Consider the following 22,840-nt stretch of genomic DNA (forward strand, 5'->3'; position numbering starts at 1 on the left):
TCTCAATACGAGCAAGCATGACAACAAGCCTGGTTTCTAATGTATTATGGTTAGATTTTATTGCCTTTGTTTCGGCCATAGCAGCTGCTTGACTAGTATAAAACTGATTTGAGAGTTCTTTGATGCTGTCATTTGTGTTTTTCAGCATCTGCATCATTGTTGCTATCTGAGCCTGCTCGAAATTACTTTCTGTTTGAGTAGATCGAGTGCGGGGTGGACCAGGGTTAGATTCAATATCACCACAGCATAGAAGCAACAAGGAAGAATCAAAGCACTTGCACAAAGTTTCACAAAGCACTTGTGGGCATGGGAGCATTATCAAGTATCGGTTGTCTGACTTTCTAGCAAAGATGGAAAAGCAGTGACGCACCTGTGGAGTGTAGAAAACCAAGGGGTTAGCCATGTTTCCGTTGCGGCTGCTTACATGCCCACTAAACGTCCAGCGATGCGGTACGGGATATATATAGGGGGCGGAACTTGAATCCAACGTTGATCTTGTCAGTTTGATACCAGGAAGATGGGTTATCCGAGGAGACACATCAATGCATGCGCGCGCACCTTTTAGAAGGACGCGTTGCGCAGGCTTTTCAGAGAGCGGGACTGTCAGGGACGGAAAGACGGCCAGCGACGCGTTCACGCAGGAGGCCACCAGATAAAGAAAAGCCTGCGGAGCGCAGAAAACCAAGGGGTTAGCCATATTTCCGTGGCGGCTGCTCACATGCCCACATAATGAAGCTACAGACATGTGATGAGAGACAGAAGGGAGGGATAAACTTGATTACATAGCGGTTACACTATTTGTTCGGTGATAGTTAGAGAGTATCAAACGACAGGCACGGTTTTGCACAGCTTCCAGATCAGAAGTGAGTGAATCAATGCCAGGGCTCCAGGCACATGCAGAATATTCTAATTTCAAGCGAACCAGTGTTTTATAAAACAGTAATTTTATTAAACTGGGTGAATGAAAAAAGTTTCGTCGAAGATATTAAAGCATGTGATTGGCGTTATTTATGATATGATCGATATGAGTTTTCCAGAACAGGTTAGAAGAATTGTGGACGCCGAGGTACTTATAAGAGACCACAGTTTTAAGAGCAACATTGTTAATGTGGTAAGTAGGAGGTTAATTTGAATTGCGAGAAATGCGCATGTGCTTGCACTTATTAGTGTTTAGTTTTATACTCTAAGTGTTACACTAATTAAAAACCTTTTTAATGTCTGATTGAGGGCAAGAGATGTGGTTATTGCCGTTAATTTCACAGTAAATAACACAATAATCAGTAAAGAGATTCATTGAACAAGAAATGTCAGTTGGCAAGTCATTTATGTAGATGAGAAAGAGGAGGGGGCCCTACAACGGACCTCTGAGGCATGCCAAAATGGACAGGTAAGAGATGTGAATCAAGATTATTGACTGTTACAAACTGGGAACGATTTGAAAAAAAGCAATTCAATCATGCAAGTACATTAGGTTAATATTAAGGTAATGTAATTTAAGAAATAGCCCATGTGAGACTTTGTCCAACACTTTTAAAAGATCTAAATATAATGCAGTCTGCCGTAGATTCGCAATCGAGTATGTAGTGAAGGTCATGTGTGAAACATATGAGCTGGGTTTTGCATGAAAATGACTTATAAAATTCATGCTGGGCTGTGCTGAAAAATGAATTGGATTCTAAAAAAGAGACGAGATGAGAGTATATGACGTTCTCCATGATTTTAAACGGTATACTGATGAGGGTAATGGGACGAAAATTGTCACGGCAATGTTTATTTCCAGACTTATGCAGAGGAATCACCTTCCCAACTTTCCAATCACTTGGAATACAACCTCTTTCAAGAGATTGTTCTAACAATTTAGTAAGAATAATGGAACAATATGACTTGGTGTTAATCAAGAATTTAGAATTAATGTTGTCAACGCCACAGGAAGAGGAAAGTTTAAAATTTCCTATAATGCTCTGAATGCCTGGTGCCTCAAAAACAACTGGTTTCATCAGAGGAGCATCAAAAGCAGGGTAGTTACAATTATCACAACAAACATCATTAGAAAAAGCTGCCGCAAAGACATTGTTGAGAACAGAAGCACATTCATCTGGTGGAGATTGAACTCCATCAGGTGATGTAAGTAGCAGTGCGGTGGTGTTCTTCTTAATAATTATGTTCCAGAATTGTTTAGGATTGTTAATCAGCATAGCAGGCAAAGTGTAGTTGAAAAATGTATCCTTAGCGTTTTTTAACGCAGCTTTGTACTCAGCAGCTGCAAGAAAGTAGGAATCCCATCGCACCTTAGAATTTAACTTCTTTGTAGAGCGAAAGAAACGTTTGTTCTTATTAGACAGTCTTTTCAAATATTTATTGAACTAAGGCGATTCACTGCCACACCTCAAAGACTTAAGCGACACAAAAGCATTAGTAAGACGTTCAACAGTGTTCTTAAACAATTCCAAATTAATATCGACAGAACGCAGTGAAAACTCCGGCAAGTATTCATCCACAAAAATACCTAGCTGATGGTTAATGGCGTTGAAGTCTGCCCGTTTGTAGTCCCTAATGTACTTTACCTGATTAGTATGCTTGTATAAGGGGATTCAACTTCAAAATGAAGCAAGGAATAATCACGAAGGCCAGCTAAATGCAAGACTGAAGAAATAAGATGTGGTACGCTTGTTAGAACGAGATCTAAAATACTGGATGTGATTGAAGTAGTTCGAGTAGGTTTAGTGACAAGCTGTGACAGGTTGAAACAGGTCATTAAAAACTTGCTACATTCAGTCGAGAAAGGGCTAAGATAAGGCGTTGTACTATTCCACACGATAGTAAGGTAGTTGAAGCCGCAGCTTAAAGAATAGGAATGTTGAAAAAGCGTCTAGCTATCATGTTAAGTGCGTCACGCAATTCGTCAGCAAAAGTTGAACCCGGGCATGGGGGGCGGTAACATATGCCCGAAATAAGCTTCTTGAAATGTACACATAGCTCAACAAAGAATAGTTCCAGGTTACTTGGGAAATAAATGGGTGATGCAACAAAATTATCCGATACAGCTATTAAAACGCCACTGCCACATCTTTGGCCTCTATCCAAGCAGAATACGTTAAACCCCTTTCTGCAGTTAAACAGTTTCGTGTTCATTACTTTGGAAGAAAGTCATGTTTCAGTTAATAAAACAACATCGGCATCATAAGAATCAATTGCAGCATCAAGTTCATCTCGCTTTGTATACTTCTTATATACTCCTATATTGATACAAAAAAAAGAAACAGAGTTTGCTGTAGCAGGCACTGAACCACTGCCCCTTGCACATCCCTATGAGGTAGTGCGTGGTAGAGCGTTGATATCGCGGGTTAACTGCTGATTGTGAACAAGCGCGGGAGCGAAGCGATCAGCGTGCAGAGTATGTGGCATTAGGGTCAACGTTATCAAGTGGTGCCTGTCGCAAAGAACTGCAATTCATGAAAACGCGGTCATGAGCAGCGCTGTAGCTGTAACACTGACTGTTAATGTACAGTTTGTAGTACCTCAGCTTATGCTGTGATCCCTGGTTCTTTGCAAATTGAAGCAGCATTTTTCCTGGATTGGCTAGTTTCTAAAGAAAGATCTTCTCTTTCAGCAATACCTTTGTATTTGAGCTTCACTGACTGAGATAGAATTAGCTGCTTTGTTTTTAAAAAAACGGAATTTCACTACGACAGGACGGTGTTTTACCTCTGACAATGCACCGATCCTATGAGCATACAATGCACTGATCCTATGAGCCCGTTCTAGTGCGTCCTTCGTAAATGCAGGGTTAAAACAGCTAGAAGTCATGTTTAACAGCTTTTCTTCCATTGCCTCCCATGATTCTAAAAAACTGTGGTGTACACCGTATAACAATAAATTGTCTCGTCGGTGCCTGTATTCCAGCTGCGATTGACAAAGTCGTAATTTGTTATTTTCACGAGCTAGGTTGTCCGCGAGTTCACCCAAGGCCAACAGATCTTGTTGAGCAGCGTCTTGGATGAGTGTTTAATTTCAGCGGCAGAGAGCCTTGCATCAATATCAGATATGTTGTTCTTATGGTTTCCTGGGCTTCTTTTAATTAAGCAATAGATGTAATTAAACGTGACTGTTTGGTTTTCATTCTAGCTGTGGTTACTGAGTGCAGTTACTGGATAACACAATGAGTGCGATTACTAAATGACATTCTACGGAAACGATAGTAGCAGCAACCAGACGTTTCTTTAGCAGTTATGGAAGAAGGTGTCAGCGGCACGTAATAAGGGTGTGGCATTGGAGGATTTTTGTCAGTTTGCGTGACAGCGGCTTCACCGCCGGAGGTCGGCGTTCTAAGTTTTCTTGGCGTGGACTTGTGCCACTGACACCAGTGGACTCAAAGGCTGATCGGGGGTTGTGGGCCTAACGGGGTAATCGTGACTGTTGATGTTGTGGGGCAGGTGCAAGATGACTGCTTTCCAAGTACTCTTCAGTTTCATGCTAGCACTCGCCATAATGCAGACAACGAGCATCCAGGTGGAATCCGCGCAGGCCTATCCTTCGGTAGTAGCAGTCGTGGTCCTCGTGCCCAGTTTCGTTATAGTGGTAGCACAAAGGTTGATTGTCAAGGGCACACCATCCGGTGGACTTCCGCGGGCCAAGATGAAATTTGGTCTTCGCCGACGTAGACACCTGCAAGGCATCTGTGTAGGATAGTGTGATGGTTCGGCTCGTGATGGTGGTGAGCAAGGGATAATCTGCCAGATTTCATTCCAGATACGTCAGTGAGAGCTGTAACGCTCGGAGGTACAGCTGCATATCACTTCTGAAGCTCCTCTCGGACGACCTGTCGCATAAGCTCTGTAAGGGCCTCCCTGCCATCATGTTCAGACGCAAGCGAGCATTCAGCGGACAGGGTGTTCTGTTACTCATACTGAAATCATCAGCCTGACTACATCCACTGCAGGACAAAGGCCTCTCCCATGTTCCGCCAGTTAACTTGGTCCTGTGCTTGCTGCTGCCAATTTATACCTGCAAACTTCTTAATCTCATCTGCCCATCTAACCTTCTGTCTCCCCCTAACTCTCTTGCCTTCTCTGGGAATCCAGTTAGTTACCCTTAATGACCAGCGGTTGTTCCGTCTACGTGCTACTTGCCCGGCCCATGTCCATTTCCTCTTCTTGATTTCAACTATTATATCCTTCACCCCCGTTTGTTCCCTAATCCACTCTGCTATCTTCTTGTCTCTTAAGGTTACACCTAGCATTTTTCTTTCCAGTGCTTGCCGCGTCGTCCTCAATTGAAGGTGAACCCTTTTTGTAAGTCTCCATGTTTCTGCTCTGTAGCTAAGTGCCGGCAGGATACAGCTGTTATATACCTTCCTCTTGAGGGATAGTGGCAATCTACCTGTCATGATTTGAGAGTGCTTGTCAAAAATGCTCCACCCCATTCTTATTCTTCTAGTTACTTCAATCTCGTGGTTCGCCTCTGCGGTTATTTCCTGCCCTAAGTAGACATAGTCTTTTACAACTTCAAGTGGACTATTACCGATCTCAAAACGCTGCTCTCTTCCGAGGTTGTTGTACATTACTTCCATTTTCAGCAGATTGATTTTAAGACCCACCTTTCTGCTGTTCTTGTCTAACTCCAAAATCATGAGTTGCAATTCGTCCCCTGAGTTACTCAGCAATGCAATGTCATCGGTGAAGCGCAGGTTACTGAGGTACTCTCCATTAACTCTTATCTCTAACTGTTCCCATTTTAAGCCTCTGAAAACATCCTGTAAGCATTCGATAAATAGCATTGGGGAGATTGTATCCCCATGCCTTACACCCTTCTTGATTGGTATTCTGTTGCTTTTTTTATGAAGCAATATGATAGCAGTTGATCCCCTGCAGATTTCTTCCATTATGTTTATATATACTGTTATATTTGAGGCTTTCATGCTTTTCACGCTTCTTAATGAGATTCTTCGTTTCCTGGGAAACCTTGCCAGTGCCCTGTCTAACTACCCTGCCTCCAACTTCCACTGCACACTCTGTAATGATGCTCGTCAGATTATCATTCATTGTATCTACGCTAAGGTTGGTTTCCTCAATAAAAGCCAAGTACCTGTCATGAAGCGAGACTCTGAATTCCTGTACTTTCCCTCTCAGTGCTAGTTCATTGATTGGCTTTTTGCGTATCAGTTTCTATCATTCGTTCTTCAAGTCTAGGCGAATTCGAGACCGTACCATTCTATGGTCACTGCATCGTAACCTGCCAACCACTTCTACATCCTGCACGACGCCTGGGTGTGCACTCATTCGATCGGCACAGCAACGAACTGAAGCACGAGCCGAGAGAGCCGGGCGTTGGCGATGCTGCTTGCTGCAGGCCCATCTTCTTCTTCACATAAAGTATATTTTGTTCTTATTTTCGCCATTAGGGCTCTTCCATGTCAACTTATGGTTTCCTCGTTTTTGGTAGAAGGTATTCAAAATTTTGGGAAGAGTACCAGAGTCTTGGAAAAATGTTAACATCATCTTAATACATAAGAAAGGAGATGACAGGGACTGTCATCTCCTTCAGGCCGATCAGCTTGTTCTCAGTAGTGTAAAAGCTATTTACAAAGGTAATTGCTAACAGAGTTAAGAAAACATTAGAATTCAATCAACCAAAGAAAAAAGCAGGATTTCGAACAGGCTACTAAACAATTGACCACATTCATACTATCAATCAGGTAATAGAGAAATTCTCAGAATATAGCCAACCACTATACATAGCCTTCATTGATTACGAGAAGGCGTTTGATTCAGTAGAAATATCAGCAGTCATGCAGACACTGCGGAATCAGGGCATCGATGAAGTATATATAAACATAATGGAAGAAATCTGCAGGGGATCAACTGCTATCATATTGCTTCATAAAAAAAGCAACAGAATACCAATCAAGAAGGGTGTAAGGCATGGGGATACAATCTCCCCAATGCTATTTATCGAATGCTTACAGGATGTTTTCAGAGGCCTAGAATGGGAACAGTGAGGGATAAGAGTTAATGGAGAGTACATTAGTAACCTGCGCTTCGCCGATGATATTGCATTGCTGAGTAACTCGGGGGACGAAATGCAACTCATGATTACGAAGTTAGGCAAGGAGAGCAGAAAGGTGAATCTTAAAATGAATCTGTAGAAAACGAAAGTAATGTACAAGAGCCTCGGAAGAGAGCAGCGCTTCGAGATAGGTAATAGTGCACTTGAAGTTGTAAAAGACTATGTCTACTTAAGGCAGGTAATAACCGAGGAGCCGAACGACGAGATTGAAGTAACCAGATGAATAAGAATGGGGTGGAGCACATTTGGCAAGCACTCTCAAATTATGACAAGTAGATTGCCTCTGTTCCTCAAGAGGAAGGCATACAACAGCTGTATCTTGCCGGTACTTAGCTACGGAGCAGAAACCTGGAGACTACAAAGAGGGTTCAGCTTAAATTGGGGTGATGCAGCGAGCAATGGAAAGAAAAATGGTAGGTGTAATCTTAAGAGACAAGAAGAGAGCAGAGTGGATTAGGAAACAAATGGGGGTTAAAGATATCATAGTTGAAATCAAGAAGAGGAAACGGACATGGGCCTAGCATGTAGTGTGTAGACAGGATAACCGCTGGTCATTAAGAGTAACTAACTGGATTCCTAAAGAAGGCAAGCTGGTTGGGGGCAGACGGAAGGTTAGGTGGGCAGATGAGATTAAGAAGTTTGCGGGTATAAATTTGCAGCACTAAGCACAGGGCCGAGTTGACTGGCGGAACATGGGAGAGGCCTTTGTCTTGCAGTGGACATAGTCAGGCTGATGATGATGATGATGAATGTGTGGCGCCCATGGGTTACCATTCAGCTTCGGGGCGAAATGTTAGCGTTGCACACGTTAAGGATCGCGAGGCAGTATTGCTACTGATAGACTCATTTTTTTACGGTTCGGATGCAGCGCGCTCCCGTTTAGTGATTCCTGTTGCCATGTTGCTAAGTGTGACGGGTAGTCTTCAGCCCCAACTACTCATAATCTATAAAATACTCGGGTTGTAAATAAAGTCAACACATTAAAGTGTAGTACGAAGATTTATTAGGAGACCAATTGTTCTGCCTGATTACTGCAAGCACGCTCCCCCGAACACCAGCGGGAGCTGCAATTTCACGGAGCTACAGCTGTACAGTGCATTAATACGATAGCAATTGATCGCGGGCGGCGTCCGGCGTCGTGAACATGAGTTATGCAAGAAATTATCATTACATAAAAACGTCATGGTATGACGTCACATATCATAAATGTTTGAGACCTATCGGAAGGTCACATAACTTGACGGCATCATATAACATCTTCGTTTGGTTGAAAAATGGGCTGATCATGAGGGCAGTGCATGACCAGCCAAGGGGCAGGAAGCTAGCTTTGTCTCCAATCCTTGAGGCAGTAAGAAAACCATCTTGTGCACAGATATATCCCAGAGGGAAGTGGGAAACATTTAGTACATTTAGTCGGAAGAAAACGACAATAGTTTTTGCCTTTCAGCCATCTCAAGTTTCTATGGAAATCTTAGTGGAGTCCGTTGAAAAAATTTGAAGTTGTTATCTCCAGATTCCGGTGCCGTGTTCCCCCACTAAATTTTCATTTACACAAAGCTGCCCTGACACTCTCCCCTCTTTGTCCGTTCTGCGAAGAATCGGAAACTATTTAACATTATTTTGTCTCATGTCGTAACTAAGCAGTAATTAGAAAAATACTTCTAGCTGGCAGTGGCTGGCAGTCTGGCAGTGACCAACCCATCTGTGAAAGGTGTGGAGACTCACTTACGGTTCTCCACATCCTCATTCACTGTAGTGATTTAGATGTTCTAAAAAAAAGCACGTTTTATTGCCCTACCGGCAGCAGGTATCACTACATCCTAATGATTGATATGTCGGGTTTAACGTCCCAAAACCACCATATGATTATGAGTGACGCCTCCCACTACATCCTGTCATGCTCATCGGTAGGGATCCGCTTTTTGAACTTCAGTCATTTTTATGTTTTCAAAAGATGTACATAGCTTTCACCCCATACCACGAAGGGATTTTTAGCTCAACCTCTGTACAGAGGTCACGGCTGCGGCGGCCCTCAGCACCAATATTGTCATTTATTCCAGCTCTACGCGTTTCACGTCACCGCCGTGGTTTTAATATTTTTGAGTGTCAACCGTTTCTGGAATTTTCACACCCCTTTACAGCTGTGCAACACTATCATTGTTCATGTCCTCTTCATATCACTTCAATAATGTACCATTGCTTTTCGCTCGTCATTGTTCATGGCGCTCTTTGGCTATCACTTGGCCCTGGCAACAATAAGCACTACATATCATCATCATTACATTGACATAAAACACCAAAGTCGCTGCAACGGGCACCAGTTATCTATAAATGCCCTTTGTTTATCTGTAAGAAAGACTGAGACATCACTCGCACATGATTACAAATCTAGTCAAGCCTTTTTATGCTTTTTGTCTCTGCTCCAACCATCTCTCACATGTTAAATAAAATTTAATTGACTGAGACATTGCCCAGCTGTTTGGTTTCGGAACCTTCACAAGCTTCTTGTTTAATCTTATTTTTTTTTGGCAATGGTGCTCACTATCTTGAAATTAGTGGCAGAATCACCGCCAGGTTGCAAACAAAGCCTATGGAAACGAGAAAGAGCGTTATTGGAAGGTATGAACTGCTTGACGAGGCAGAACACAAGGAGTTGTGAATCTAAGAGAATATTACGGTGTGCTCAAGTATTTCAGGGGCAACAAGCTTGTAACATACTAGTGAAAGCTGAGAAGTTAGGTGGGTTTGTCACTTTCACTGAAAAGCCTAATAAAGCAAAACTCGAGAAATCTAATAAAAAGAATTTTAGACCGGTGCATGTGTCGCCAAGGCAGGCAAACGCACAAGAAGCACAATTGGCCAAAGAAGCTAAAAAAAAAATAAGAAAAATGGCGTTCGTATCTTTGCCGCGAGAACCCTTAGCCCGATGTCCTTTTTAGGGCCATTGTCATGAAAGATGGCTTGTGGCAAAGTTAATGAGTGCGTTATTGCAGAAAGGCTTGGTTACCGCAGAGGCCTTTTATTGTCATTTGAATGTAGTTGAGGTGTTATAGTCAAATCATATCTGTGCCGACACTGGGTTATGTATTTTTATTTATTTGTTTGTTCATGTCCATGTGGGCATAACATAGTTGCAATATTTTGCAAAAACAATCTTTGTAAACAACTTGAAAAAAGAAAAAGCCATAAAAATTCACAAAGCTCTACAAATGCAATAGATGATAAGGAACCGTTTCATTCTGTTGCCAATAGTAGACTACTCTTGGCAGTTGTTAGTGAACCGACCAGCAGTGTGGGGGCCCTAAGTTTATGTTTAGTGAATTCCTTTTATTGAACTTCTCTCATTTTACTTGTTTGCATTGTGTGCAAGGTAAAGCATTGGCTTCAGTGCTTTGCCAGAACTTCTTATTAAATTTTGACATGGTAGCTGTTGACAGCATGGTCCAGCTTTTTGACCGTGTTGATTTTTTTTAGTCCTTTTTAACAATATTGCAGGTGACAGCATTGAATCTCTCGCTGCAAAAATGTTAATGACCTTTAATCTATGTTTTGAGGACTAAAGTTTACTTACAAATGCAGATTCTTGCCGTAGTGGTAGATTTATAGGGGATGGTTATGCCTGTTAGCGTTACGCACCAGAGACTCTAGCACAGAGTGCTCAGCCATCAATACATTTTTCACCGTGGCTGCTGCCAAAACACCAATGCAGTTCATATCAAGTATGTTTCACTACAGTAAATAAAATGCATTGTGGTAAAGCCTTTGGTGCGTGGTGCCTATTCATCTGTATGCATTTGTTACACACTCACTCCTGTGCTTGATGCATGTGTTCAGCAATCATTTATGTGCCTATGTGATTCAGCATGATGGGGAATCAGCCAAATTAAAGAACCCTGAGTTTGTTTTTGATGCCTTTGTATCAATGCAGAGCCTGTAAAGGAAGTCTTAATAGTCAATCGACGAATTGAAGCTCTCTGTATTGAGAGTGTAATTTGTTACAAGACTTAAGCATATGAATTTCTACCGATCTCAGCCAAACTAGTTCTTGTTACAATGCGCTCCATGTTGATTTGAGCTGCTCGGCAGTGTTTACCATGAGGCTTCTTTTCTTGGGCACCGTGAATTGTACTAGCTGCATTATGTGCTGCAAATGTATTGATAGGTGACTGGTAAAACTGCAACATTGTGTAAGGTATCTGGCAAATGTAGTCGCTTTGGCTCGTCGGCTTATGTATCATGGTGGGTTGTGAAAAGGAAGGAAAATAACCCTGGTCCGTGCCACAAGGTATAGCGAGCTAGTCGATACAGTGAGCACCAGTTCTCGGTACCCAAAGCCAGGATCCACCAGTCTGTGACTGAAACTTCACTCCTGAAGACGCGACCACATTGCGCCAATTCATGCCTTGATCGTTCTAAAATACTTTGTCTGCATGCTTGGCATTTCTAGATTATTGGCAAAATATGGGAGAATAAAATATGAATGGCTGGTAGTGTTGCAGCTCCTGGCAGAACAGATCTCGGCCACTGTGCCAGTCATCGGTGGCAACTCGCAACCAGCTCCACTCTTACTATGGTTCCCAAAACCAGTACGAACAGCAGTGCTCCCTGGCGAGGTAAAGCACTGAGAGAGTGGGGCACAACATCTCTGCCCCTTTGCGGGATGTCAAGAGAAAGGAAAATAGCAGGACAGGAAACCCTGCATTCGACAGTGTCTTTTGAAGGGAATTTCAATGTTTTTGTGTTCTTATTTAAATTTTTATTTTGTATACATTTATGGTGGACATGATGCTATTTTCACATGATGCTTTCATCAGCAGCAGTGCCTATATGTCTTGCTATCTCATTCCAGAGTGAATCACAACGCAAGGCCAGCAGAGGCTTCAAAGATGCCACGGGAGCTATTTCTGGATTTCTTGAAGAAGCCATATTGAAAAGCTCATTGACAGCTTTGGAGATGCATTGGTGTTGCTTTTTTCTGTCACAATACTGGCACTGTTCAGTGAACTATGATATTTGTCTTCAACATTATCATTTATTTGACCCTTGGGGAGAGATTACAGAAGGAGGGGGGGGACAAGTAGAGAAAAAAATAGAGTACAGCAAATATGCAAAAATACACAGCACAAAATACAGCAATAAAGGTGGTGTGTTAATATGAGTTCAAGTGTCAATGATGTGTTAGTAGCTGTTCAAAGAGGCATGAGTCGTGCTCTGAGATAATAGCTTCTGGTAAGTTATTCCATTCATCGATGACGATGAAAGTGATTTTTTCATGCAGTGGTCCTACCAAACAGTCATTGGAGGCTTCTGGAATTAAATATGCAATGAGAAGTGGGTGTGTGGGAGTAAGTAATGGAGAACCATGGAAGTAAGAAAAATAATAGTACAGTTCGTAAAACACACTAAATAAATTTTATTTCTGGGCTTCCCCGTCCCAACGTGGGAGCGGCCCGCGATCCTACCCCTATAAAACGGGGGTGGAATCCTTCAGGATCCCAATAAAAGTTTTTCATTCATTAATTCTAGCAGATGTCTAAATTCAGCAAGTCTAAAGTCTCTCAAGTCTGAAGTCTCTCTGATAAAACTGGTGCTTGACAAATGATTGTAGTTGCAGAAGGGTTTCTTGAAAGGCCAGTTGGTACATGATGGAGAACATCATGGAGAACAACGCAAAAAACAGGACGGAGAAAGATTGAACACATGACACGGCACGTGTGTTCAATCTTTCTCCATCCCCCTTTTTGCGCTGTTCCTCTCAGTATTGTAGTTGGGTGTAATAAGTCGAGCAGCCTAATTTTGAACAGATTCCAGAAGATTAAGTAAGTTTGGTGAGGGCTCCAAATAGAAGATGCATATTCAGGCTTTGTATGAATAATGGTCATGTAAGCAATTTCACAACTGTGAGGAGGGATAGGAATAATGTTCATCTGGTGTAACCAAGTATTTTTGGCACATCTTCTTTCACGAGAGATTATAAGAAATTGGTGCACGAAAGTACAGCAGTTATACACCAAAGCGTGCCAAGTGTCACATATGAAACTGTTGTGTCCATTGTCTGTCAGTACTGTTTCAGCTTTTGTGATGGGGCAGGGCAACTTTTATGCACAGCTGTTTGATGTAATTTTTTTTCTAATATACACTGTGCCGGAACAAACCAGCGAGCCAAGCTGTTTGTCGTAAAGTGGCTATACTTACAGTGGAGCAGCATGTGGTGTGAAACAACAGGTTGAACTACCAAGTCTCTCTCTTTCACAATGCTCTCACCAGTCATTGGGGGGTTGTTACAGTGGGGTGGGAATAACACCTCACCACTAGTGCATACCTGTGTCAATATTTTTTTAAATTTGTCGCTGTCATTGCTTAGGAATGCTGCAAACCATAAATTGCTAAGGTATACTCCACTGATCCCAGCATTTATTATTTTTACATACTTGTTTGGAACTTTCTGCAAACAACAGTGTTGAAATTCTATATCTTTGTTCAATTTCTCTCTCGATTGGTGTTTCTTGACTGTAAGACATGTCGTCGAAGCATCCTCAGAACCACCGGTAACTCTACCAAGTCAATTATCTTTTCATCTATGACTGCCATTAGAGTATTGTTTGTATTTGACAGATTTTTCAGTTATTTGAATAGTCTTAATAACTTGATTATTCATGGTCTCGTTTCTAAAGCATACCTGTTGTTTTCATTGATTAGTCAAACATGTTGCTTATCGCGTGCATAATTACCTTCATAATTTCTTTGTATACTGCTGAAAATAGGCTGATCAGTGTGTAGGTCATTAAGTGTGTACCTTATTGTGTAGTTTATGTAAAATATCGGCATCCTTCCAGCACTTCGATCCATATAACCTTTCAAGTCCTGAAATTTTGAGTGTTGCATGTTGAAGGGACATAAAAACTTTATTGATCTTTAATCAGATATAATGTTATGCTAGTATCTACTTCAGCCGATCAGTGAAAAGAGGGCTGTGTTGGTCTTGATTCAAAATGTAAAAAAAGTGTGATAAAGACAGGGAGCAGAAATTTTTAGCTGTGCCTATTATCACAACTACATATTAACATTGCTTTAATTTCATGTACTGCTAAATTTTGCTGCCTAACTTTTTGTGCTGCGCCGTTTATGATAAAAGGGTACTATTCATGATGCCATCATAAGCTCTTGTGCCTCACAACTTGTTTTCAAGCTTTGAGGTTGTGTAGTGAATTTTGCATTCAAGCTGATATTTGTTTGAAAACCGAGTATATTCTTTTGTGTGAAGAATGGCTATTGCTGGTTGCAGCAAGTTTCAGTGCAAACTATGAATTAAAGCAGGAGTTTAGTGTGATATTCTGCAATGTTTAACTACCTCGCAGGCCCACGCGTGGGCAGGCGGGCGCCAGTGACTGGTGGAGCGAAGCGCTTCTACTGCGACCTCTGCACATACTCCACTGTGTTCCGCCGCAACCTGACTGTGCACCGGCGCACCCACACGGGCGAGAAGCCGTACTCGTGCCGATGCTGTGCCCGCCGCTTCACTCACAAGAGTGGCCTGAACCGCCACATGCGCACCCACGGGGACCAGCCCCGGCATGATTGCCCACACTGCGCCAAGACCTTTGCACAAGGCAAGCATCTAGAGGCACACCTGCGCTGTAGCCACGGCATCGCCGAGGCCAATGTAGCTGAGTGGGACCAGCCCATGAGCTGCCCGCTTTGCCAGCTCACATGTGCGGATAAGAAGGCACTCATGCAGCACCTCCAGCGCCATGTTTCCAGCGATGGCCAGGTGCTCTACCCGTGCGCCAGCTGCGAGCAAGTGTTCACCGAGTCCTTGAGCCTTGAAGCGCACATGAAAGAGGAGCACCCATCGGACTCTTTGCCAGCCAGCGAGGAAGACGAAGAGGACAGTCTACTGGGACTGGCCTGAAGCAGGATTGGGTCGGCAGCCTTGGAAAATCACAGGCAGCATGTATATGACTTTCTTTATATGGGCTGGGAACCAGTCTATGTCACAAGTTAATGCATTTTTTTGCTTCCATGCCATTATGTGCCATTTACATAAACGTGTGAATGCACCAGGCAGTTAAAGTGGGCCATGATAGTGGGCCATGAAAGCAGTTTTCTAGACTGTTGCACTTAGGAAAGAAATAATTTGCCATACTCATCTATTTTGAGAATCGTCGACTAGCATACTGCTTTGATGCTGTGTGCACTTCTTTCATATGCTTTGGTTTGAAAAGAGCATAGTTTTTTTTTTATTTGCTGGCAATGACAGTGACTCTTGAGATGTTTGCCAAACGTAAAAGACAATAATCATGCCAGTAAAAGCAGACTTGCCTTGTTTCTTGTCTGGTCAATTCTATGGGGCAAAGTGGTACAGCTTTAAAAATTCTACTTGTGCCAAGCGGTACCAAGCAATGGCAGAGAACGACGAAGTACGGCAATTTGCAGGTATGACTTTGAATTGTTTAGTGCAAGGCAGGGATAGTTTGGTGCGCTTAGGAGTCATTCAAATCCTTAAGGGGAGATGTGATTTGAAAAAAAGTTGCGTTAATCTGTAGCCTAAATCAATGAAATTTTTGCTGTATATATACAGAGCGTCCCGCATAACTTGAGCCGAAATTCGAAAATGAAAGACACTTCAGTGGTGAATTGAGCCAAATGCATACTACTCACACTAGCCTGTAGGTACTCAAGCAATTTTTTATTTCTCCCTATACTAATTAATTAATAATTTTTAATTACCTGTTTTTAAAATATGGGCCAGAAACTCAAATTATGAACACTGAAATGTAGAGCACTTTCAGAAATCACCGACAAAATTGTTTCCTGTAGGATACTTGTAGCGCTGTTATTTTTTACGCGTTGAAAAGAAAGCCTATAACAGAACTATAGCAGTGCGCTCGCGGTCTGTCGCACGGCTTCTTTTCACGTTTCGCAGGCTTTCTTTACGTGGAAAAAATAACAGTGCAAGACGTATCGTAAAGGAAACAATTCAATCGGTGGTTTCGGAAAGTGCTCTACATCTCAGTGCTCATATTTTGGGTTTCCAGCCCATAATTTAAAAATGTAATTAAGAAATATTAGTTAATTAGTATGGGGATAAATAAATATAGCCTGAATACGTATAGGCTAGTGCGAGTTGTATGCATTTGGTTCGATTTGCCTCCTAAGTGCCTTTCAGTTTCATATTCTTGGCTCAAGTTATGTGAGACACCCTGTACGTATATAGGCATTTATGCTGATTTCAAATATATAATTAGTTTTATAGTAAGTAGTACAGCTTTAGTTTTATGCCATCATAATGTGTATCATAGAGCTAAACGTTTACTATTCTGAGCCATTAATGACTCATATTGCTCTACATTAACTGTAGGAGGCAAATAAGTATCAAAAAAATGCTTATAAAATAATAAATGAGCAAGTAAAATTGTAATGTAAGAATTCTCAATATCCTCAGCCTATAATGATTGTTCACTTTCAGTTTGCATTCATTATACAGGAGATATATTATTCTAAATGAGGTACTTGCACCCTTCACATGTTAAGGAATATGTGGGCAAAATTTCACCCCGATCGGGCTATCAGAAATGCCACAAACATGATGTCTAAACTCAAGAAGTTGCCAAAAAATGGATCTTGAGAAAGACGCATTTGAAAAGGACAAATGAAAGCTCATCTGTGCAGAAAATATGTTTTTTAAGATGATTTCTTCTATCATGAGAGCTTGGCAATCGTGGTTACTTTGAGCGTGTGGCTTAAGTGAACTCCTTAAGCTAAATGCACTAGCCAGGTGACAATACCCTGGGGACTCTATACATTGAGCTCTCTTTAGTTTTTAGCAGCCACCTTGTGCTCTATAAAAGCTGTTTTTACGTACTTTCAGTTTAATTACAGTGTGCACTTTTTGTCATTATAGTAGAGAAAATAAACTTGTGAAAGCAAAGGCATACGCAATTTTGGAAAAACTTGTGTTTTTGACTCTCATCTCCTCTTAAGTTTTATTTGAATGAACAAAGCCTGATCATGTTAGTCTAATTACTTGTTCAAAATTCCCATTCACTTACCGTTGAAATATCAATATAAATGAAACAAGAGAATTTTTCAAAGGCTTGTTTTTTGTTGGTGCCACCTTGGAGGCAGAGTAAGAAAAAGTGTTGGAAAAAAATTTTTTTTTTCTTATTGGGTTATTTAAAATCTGCAGCCTTTTTTGAACCCGAATCTATGATTTCTTTGTCTTAGTACGGTTTTTTGCTCTCTAAAATGACATATTTCAAAATTTTGCGGTGGCCTGCCAGGCCCCCATTGTTACGTAGCAAGGGATTCCTTGCAGTTCAAGCATCATAGCCATATGAAGAAGTTACAATTTGCTAGCTGAAGTGCATTTGGCACTTTCGAAAAAGAATGGGCCCAGAACTGCGAAAACAAAAGAAAGCAGAGGCATCAAGCTTTCTGTCGGGTATCTGGTTGGGAAAATCTTAGTGGTGTCTTCATTGGCAAGCACGAAAACTATTATTGTTGAGCCATTAAATGAAATAAGGGCAGCTTGGAAGACCTGTTAAAAGCTGTCCAGTCTACATATTTTCACATGGCGTCAAAGGATACCAATCAATCCCACGGCTTGAAGGATGCCAAAACGTGGTGCAAATTCAAGCAAGCCCAGTTGAATGGTGAAGCATTTGTTCATAAAAAACACCTTCCAGCATCTGTTGTTGAGGCCATCAAGTGAAATGATCTGAAACTAGCTCATCCTCAATGACTTGTTTCTATGGGAAAACACTAGCGAGTTGTTCCAAAAAAACTTCTTTCTCGGGCACCAAGCACTGTAGATGTGCACTCTTGATGCTGTGTTCACTTTTAATGATGGCAGTATAGCCTGCATGAATGGGCTCAACTATTCTGGAATTTCGACCGAGCTCTGCGCAGTGTAGGGCCTACACACTCTTGAACTGTGCTGACACGGCTGCAGAACAGGCAAAAAATTAGGCTCAGAAAAACATTATATTGCTGATCTGGCTGGTGCTTATTCAACGGATCTATAAATTTGCTGTTATGTTGTACTTTCAAAATATTTTCAATTTTTAATGCGTCTTTCTTTTTCTCAACTACTGCAGTATCTAGAATTATGGATTTTGGCCAGTATTTAGATATGCTGTAGCATAATTATTGTTGTGAGAAGTGCTCTTGTGCAACATGATATAGGTATAGTAGCTATTATCTAGTGATAATTAGGTACCAGAAATGTAAAAGTTTATTAAAAATTGAGCATCACACCTTTTACTGCTAAATCTGCTTCATTAAGAAGAGAAATCTGCTTCATTGTGGCTCATGACAACAATGATACTAAAATAATTACGGTAGCTCCTAGGGTTATGCAAAAAAAGGTACATAAACTTGAGCGAAAATACATGGCACGCTTACCATGTTCCTTTAATGAAAATAATTAGGTAATGAGGCCAAGGAAGGTATACAAGACATTAATTGTGCTGTTTTAACTGTGTTGGAGTAATTGCGATATAAATCCAGAGAAAGTAAAGTGGACAGACAAAAAGATGGCTTGCTGTTTGCAGTGACTAAAATCTTCAGATAATGTGAGCGATGCTTTACCACTTGAGGTACGGAGGCTGTCATCTTCCCCTTGTCCTCTCTACTTGGTATTTGTGTGCCCGTACTCACATTCTACTGGATGTTGGTTTCACTGCTGAGCACAAGACTGCGGGTGTACCTTCCAGCCCGATTTCTCTGGTGGCCTAATTGAAACTTTTTGTACGCCCCGCCGCGGTGGTCTAGTAGTAGTAGTAGTATTTTTTTTTTTTTTAGTAGTAGTAGTATTTTTATTTACAGTAAGCCGGGTACAGAGCTCACTGCAGGGGCAAAGGGCTAAAGGCGAACAGCCTGACAAAGGCCCTTGTCCCTCCGCAGTCCGTGACAGTGCAAAGTTTAAACAATATATATATTCAATACATTGGTTTCAAGCAACCTGAAATTGTAAACACAAAATTCAAACATAAATAGCATAAGAAGTTTACATAACATATTTTAAGAATTAGAGGTCACTCTCGTTATAATTCACAACTAAACAATATCAATGAAACAACTCAAAACAGACACAAAATGCATGCGGATACAATGAATTCCTCTGTATACACTCGTATAAGTAACTAAGTATAAGTATAAGTAGCTAAGGTACTCGGCTGCTGACCCGCAGGTCGGGGGTTCGAATCCCGGCTGCAGCGGCTGCATTTCCGATGGAGCAGGAAATGTTGTAGGCCCATGTGCTCAGATTTGGGTGCACGTTAAAGAACCCCAGGTGGTCGAAATTTCCGGAGCCGTCCACTACGGCGTCTCTCATAATCATATGGTGGTTTTGGGACGTTAAACCCCACATATCAATCAATCAAAATTTTTGTACCACCATTGGGTGTCATTCCACGCAAAACGCCCCAGCCATATCAGCCACTGTCTCAAATGTACTTCGAAAAACATACCTGCAAACTCTTCTGAATTTTCCGTAATATGTACGAATTTTTACTTCACTCTAGTGTTTACTAATCTTGTCTGAAAATATATGACAAAAAATTTATTTCCTATAATATAAAGCTGAGAAATAAAACAGTGTGGCCTTCATGATTAGCCTCGGCACATTCTGTAGCGAGTCGCGGAAGCCACGAAAATGACTATATGGCACTTTCCATTGCTATAAGAGGACAGTACGTATTCCTGGTATCATCATCAGAAGCAGCAGCTTCATCATTTAGCGGAATCCCTAGATTTAGTAAGTTTAATGACTTCCGTTGTCTTTTCGCAGAAATTTCTCTTTCTCTGTGTCCACACCGCCTCCGCGTGTCTGCAGACATGTGGCAGTGAACATTGGGCGAGCAAGCTGGGGGTCGAGGTTTTATTGCGTCACTTTTTATAAGAACGGTTGCCGCATCTCATGTAGTAGGACGGCTGTGTTTAACGGTACGTTCGACTGGTCCTTTTTGAGCGCTTCAGAAGGCTATAGTTAACACAGGTCGAGTGTTCTCAAATGACCACATGAACGTGCCCCAATTCGGTAGCGTATTCGCAATGCAATGGCAGGCTCGAAGCCGCGATAGATCTTCCAAGTATTTCTGAAATCGTACCTCTCCTGGACCTCTTTCAAGGATTTTGACCATTTTATGTTTTTGTGGTCGGCGGGAAGATCTCCCATGAAACCAAATCTCTGTGCATGATCTGCTTGCATTGACTAAAATTCAACTCAATCTGATCCAGGCTTTTTGCAGAACCATTGTGTGCTAATCAGTTCGGGAAGCGTTGTAGAATTTCGATAATATGAATTCGCGAAATTCCCAGCCGATTTTCACCGAGTCAAACAATTGGGATGTTCTTCCGCGTCGCGGTGGGTGATATGAACTTTTGTATCAAGCTGTCGAGCGGTGGCCAGGAGCAGCATGCTGGAAGTATGCGCGCGCACACACTGTCATTACTGTGGTTGCCACAACAGCTGGACGAAATACCTGTCACTCTCAGCACGATCCTGTATGGCAATGACATAGCTGACAGAATTTCGAAATGGCACCGCGCGTCCAGCGCTTACACAGTCAAGCGACACCGTGCAAAAACTGCAGTTCTGAAGGCACGTCAGTGCAAACTAATTGAAAGTGGAACTATCATTTGTCACAGCTAAATTACAGTTGCTATGATGCGATCATCGATAATGACTACGAGCTTCGAAAGTACACAGGTAATGCAGCCTTAGAATTACAAAACCAATAAAGAAGGCACGAAGCATATCAACGCTCATGTCGATCTTCGCTTATGATTATGTTGCACTTGGGCACTTAGTTTTCATTTCACCTCAATTAGCAAAACTTTGACGTGGGCGTTTGGAGCAGCAGGTGTTCCTTACTGGTCTGTCCATGTGTGTCCCAAAAAGACATATGCAAATACTATTGACAGAAATAGATGTCTTTTACGTATGTTGTGATTTAAAACGGATTTTTCTAGTTTTTTGATGATACACGATATTTCGGGCTATAGGAATATTTTCGCTCCACTTGAGATTTCTATCACCGAGTAGGGAAATCCTAGCTGCGTCGTTTGTCAGTCATCATAATTCGGGAGGCTTCTCTTTTTTCGGAGTAGCTGTGGCAAAAAGCGGGTAAATGGGTGCACCATTTTGGGCAGCAGCCATCGGCCAGCGCTGGTGACAGCACCCGTTCGTTGTGACAAGCTGAGCCTTTTGAAAAGGGGCCACGTGCGCTGCCACTGTGTGGATAGCCGGTTTGTGTGGATCCCTCAGAACTTGGCAGTAATGCGAACAAGACGGAATTGCCATGCTTCTTGCCCTTGAAAAAAGGCGGTAAGTTTGGTTTTTGCACCACGTGTGCATGTGACGTGATTATGTCACATCGTGAGAAGTTCAACATCAAGGTCCACTCACTATGAAAAAGCCCCAGGGGTGAGATGCGAGCAACCAGCTAAGCTTCACAGTTTTTTTGCCCAAGTGATGGTCAGCGCTGATAACTTGCTGTGAATGCATCAAGCTTGTCGTAACTCCCTCCACCCCTCCAGTGTGAAGGTTACACTAACTTCTGTGTTGCCAGGTTGGCAGGTATGGAAAAAGAATAAATTTTGCTAATTTAGTGTATTGGAAACAGTAAAATATTTCGGTGAGAAAAGAGTTTTTTTGATCACATGAGAGCCATCCAGATTTCGCAGAATGTCATGAGTGGTGTTTGTCAGAAAGGTTATTGTGAAAATATTGTTGTTTCAATGCCAAATTTGGGCGATATATTGAGCAAAGTGTGATGATGTTTATTCGAGCTGAGAAGTCGCAACGAGGTTGCAACAAAAAATGGTCGTACGGCAAGTCTGGCAAAGGCGGCACAGGCTCTCGCGCAATGAGAGCACGGGGCTTTTTGTTATCTTCCGAAGGCGCATACGTGTTGGTGCGTATGCTCCACTACGATACCCCTGGGGTGAAGAGTAGCCATCCTGGCGACTCAGGGAGTAGGCACAATGAGGGGGTCGTAGTAGGGCTTGAGACGGTCGACGTGTACGGTCTCGCGTCCTCAACGGCACAAATCTGGTGATCGTGTTAGTGGCTCGATGATGTAATTCACCGGGGTGGTTGCGTAAATGACACGGTACGGACCATGGTACTGGGCCAGAAGTTTAGAAGACAGGCCAGGAATGGGCGGGGGCACCCAAAGCCACACAAGGGAGCCAGCACGAAACGTAGGAGCCATGTGGTGAACGTCGTCATGTCGAGTCTTTTGTAGACCTTGAGCCTCACTTGTCAGAGACCGAGCCAACTGATGGCAGTCTTCAGCATATCTGGCGACTTCCAAAAGCGTGGAGCACTCAGATGCATCAGGGCGGTACGGGAGTATAGTGTCGAGTGGGTGGGAAGGTTCGCGGCCGTACAACAGAAAGACTGAGGAAAAACCGGTAGTTGCTTGCATCGCGGTGTTATAAGGGAAGGTAACAAAAGGTAATACAGCGTCCCAGTTAATGTGGTCAGAGGAGGTGTACATCCTCAGCGTGTCGCCAAGTGTGCGGTTGAAGCGCTCAGTGAGACCATTTGTCTGTGGATGGTATGCGGTAGATTTCCGGTGGATGCTGTTTCATTCAGCAAGGATAGCTTGGATGACCTCCGACAGGAAGACTCGACCCCTATCACTGAGTAATTCCCGCGGAGCACCATGGCGTAGAATGAAGCTGCGGAGAATGAAGAGTGCGACTTCGTGAGCGGTCGCTGCCGGTAGAGCTGCAGTCTCAGCGTAGCATGTCAGATGATCGA

The 22,840-nt window shown here is 42.4% G+C and overlaps 1 protein-coding gene across 8 annotated transcripts in view; it reads left to right on the forward strand.

Annotated features, from left to right (window-relative positions):
• LOC119162964 (uncharacterized) overlaps positions 1 to 22,840 on the forward strand; it is a 205,769-nt gene that overhangs the window by 117,962 nt on the left and 64,967 nt on the right. For 5 of the 8 annotated variants that reach the window (XM_075882630.1, XM_075882631.1, XM_075882636.1 and 2 more), the window contains one exon: positions 11,915 to 15,382. In XM_075882630.1, coding sequence (XP_075738745.1) covers positions 14,405 to 14,977 — 573 coding nt within the window. In that variant the 5' untranslated portion in view covers positions 11,915 to 14,404 and the 3' untranslated portion in view covers positions 14,978 to 15,382. Of the gene's footprint in view, positions 1 to 1,037; positions 15,383 to 22,840 lie in introns of those variants that run through there. The other 3 variants (XM_075882633.1, XM_075882632.1, XM_075882635.1) reach the window with 2 other exon arrangements.

This window comes from Rhipicephalus microplus, unplaced genomic scaffold (assembly GCF_043290135.1).
Source record: "Rhipicephalus microplus isolate Deutch F79 unplaced genomic scaffold, USDA_Rmic scaffold_13, whole genome shotgun sequence".
In the NCBI taxonomy this organism is placed as follows: domain Eukaryota; kingdom Metazoa; phylum Arthropoda; class Arachnida; order Ixodida; family Ixodidae; genus Rhipicephalus; species Rhipicephalus microplus.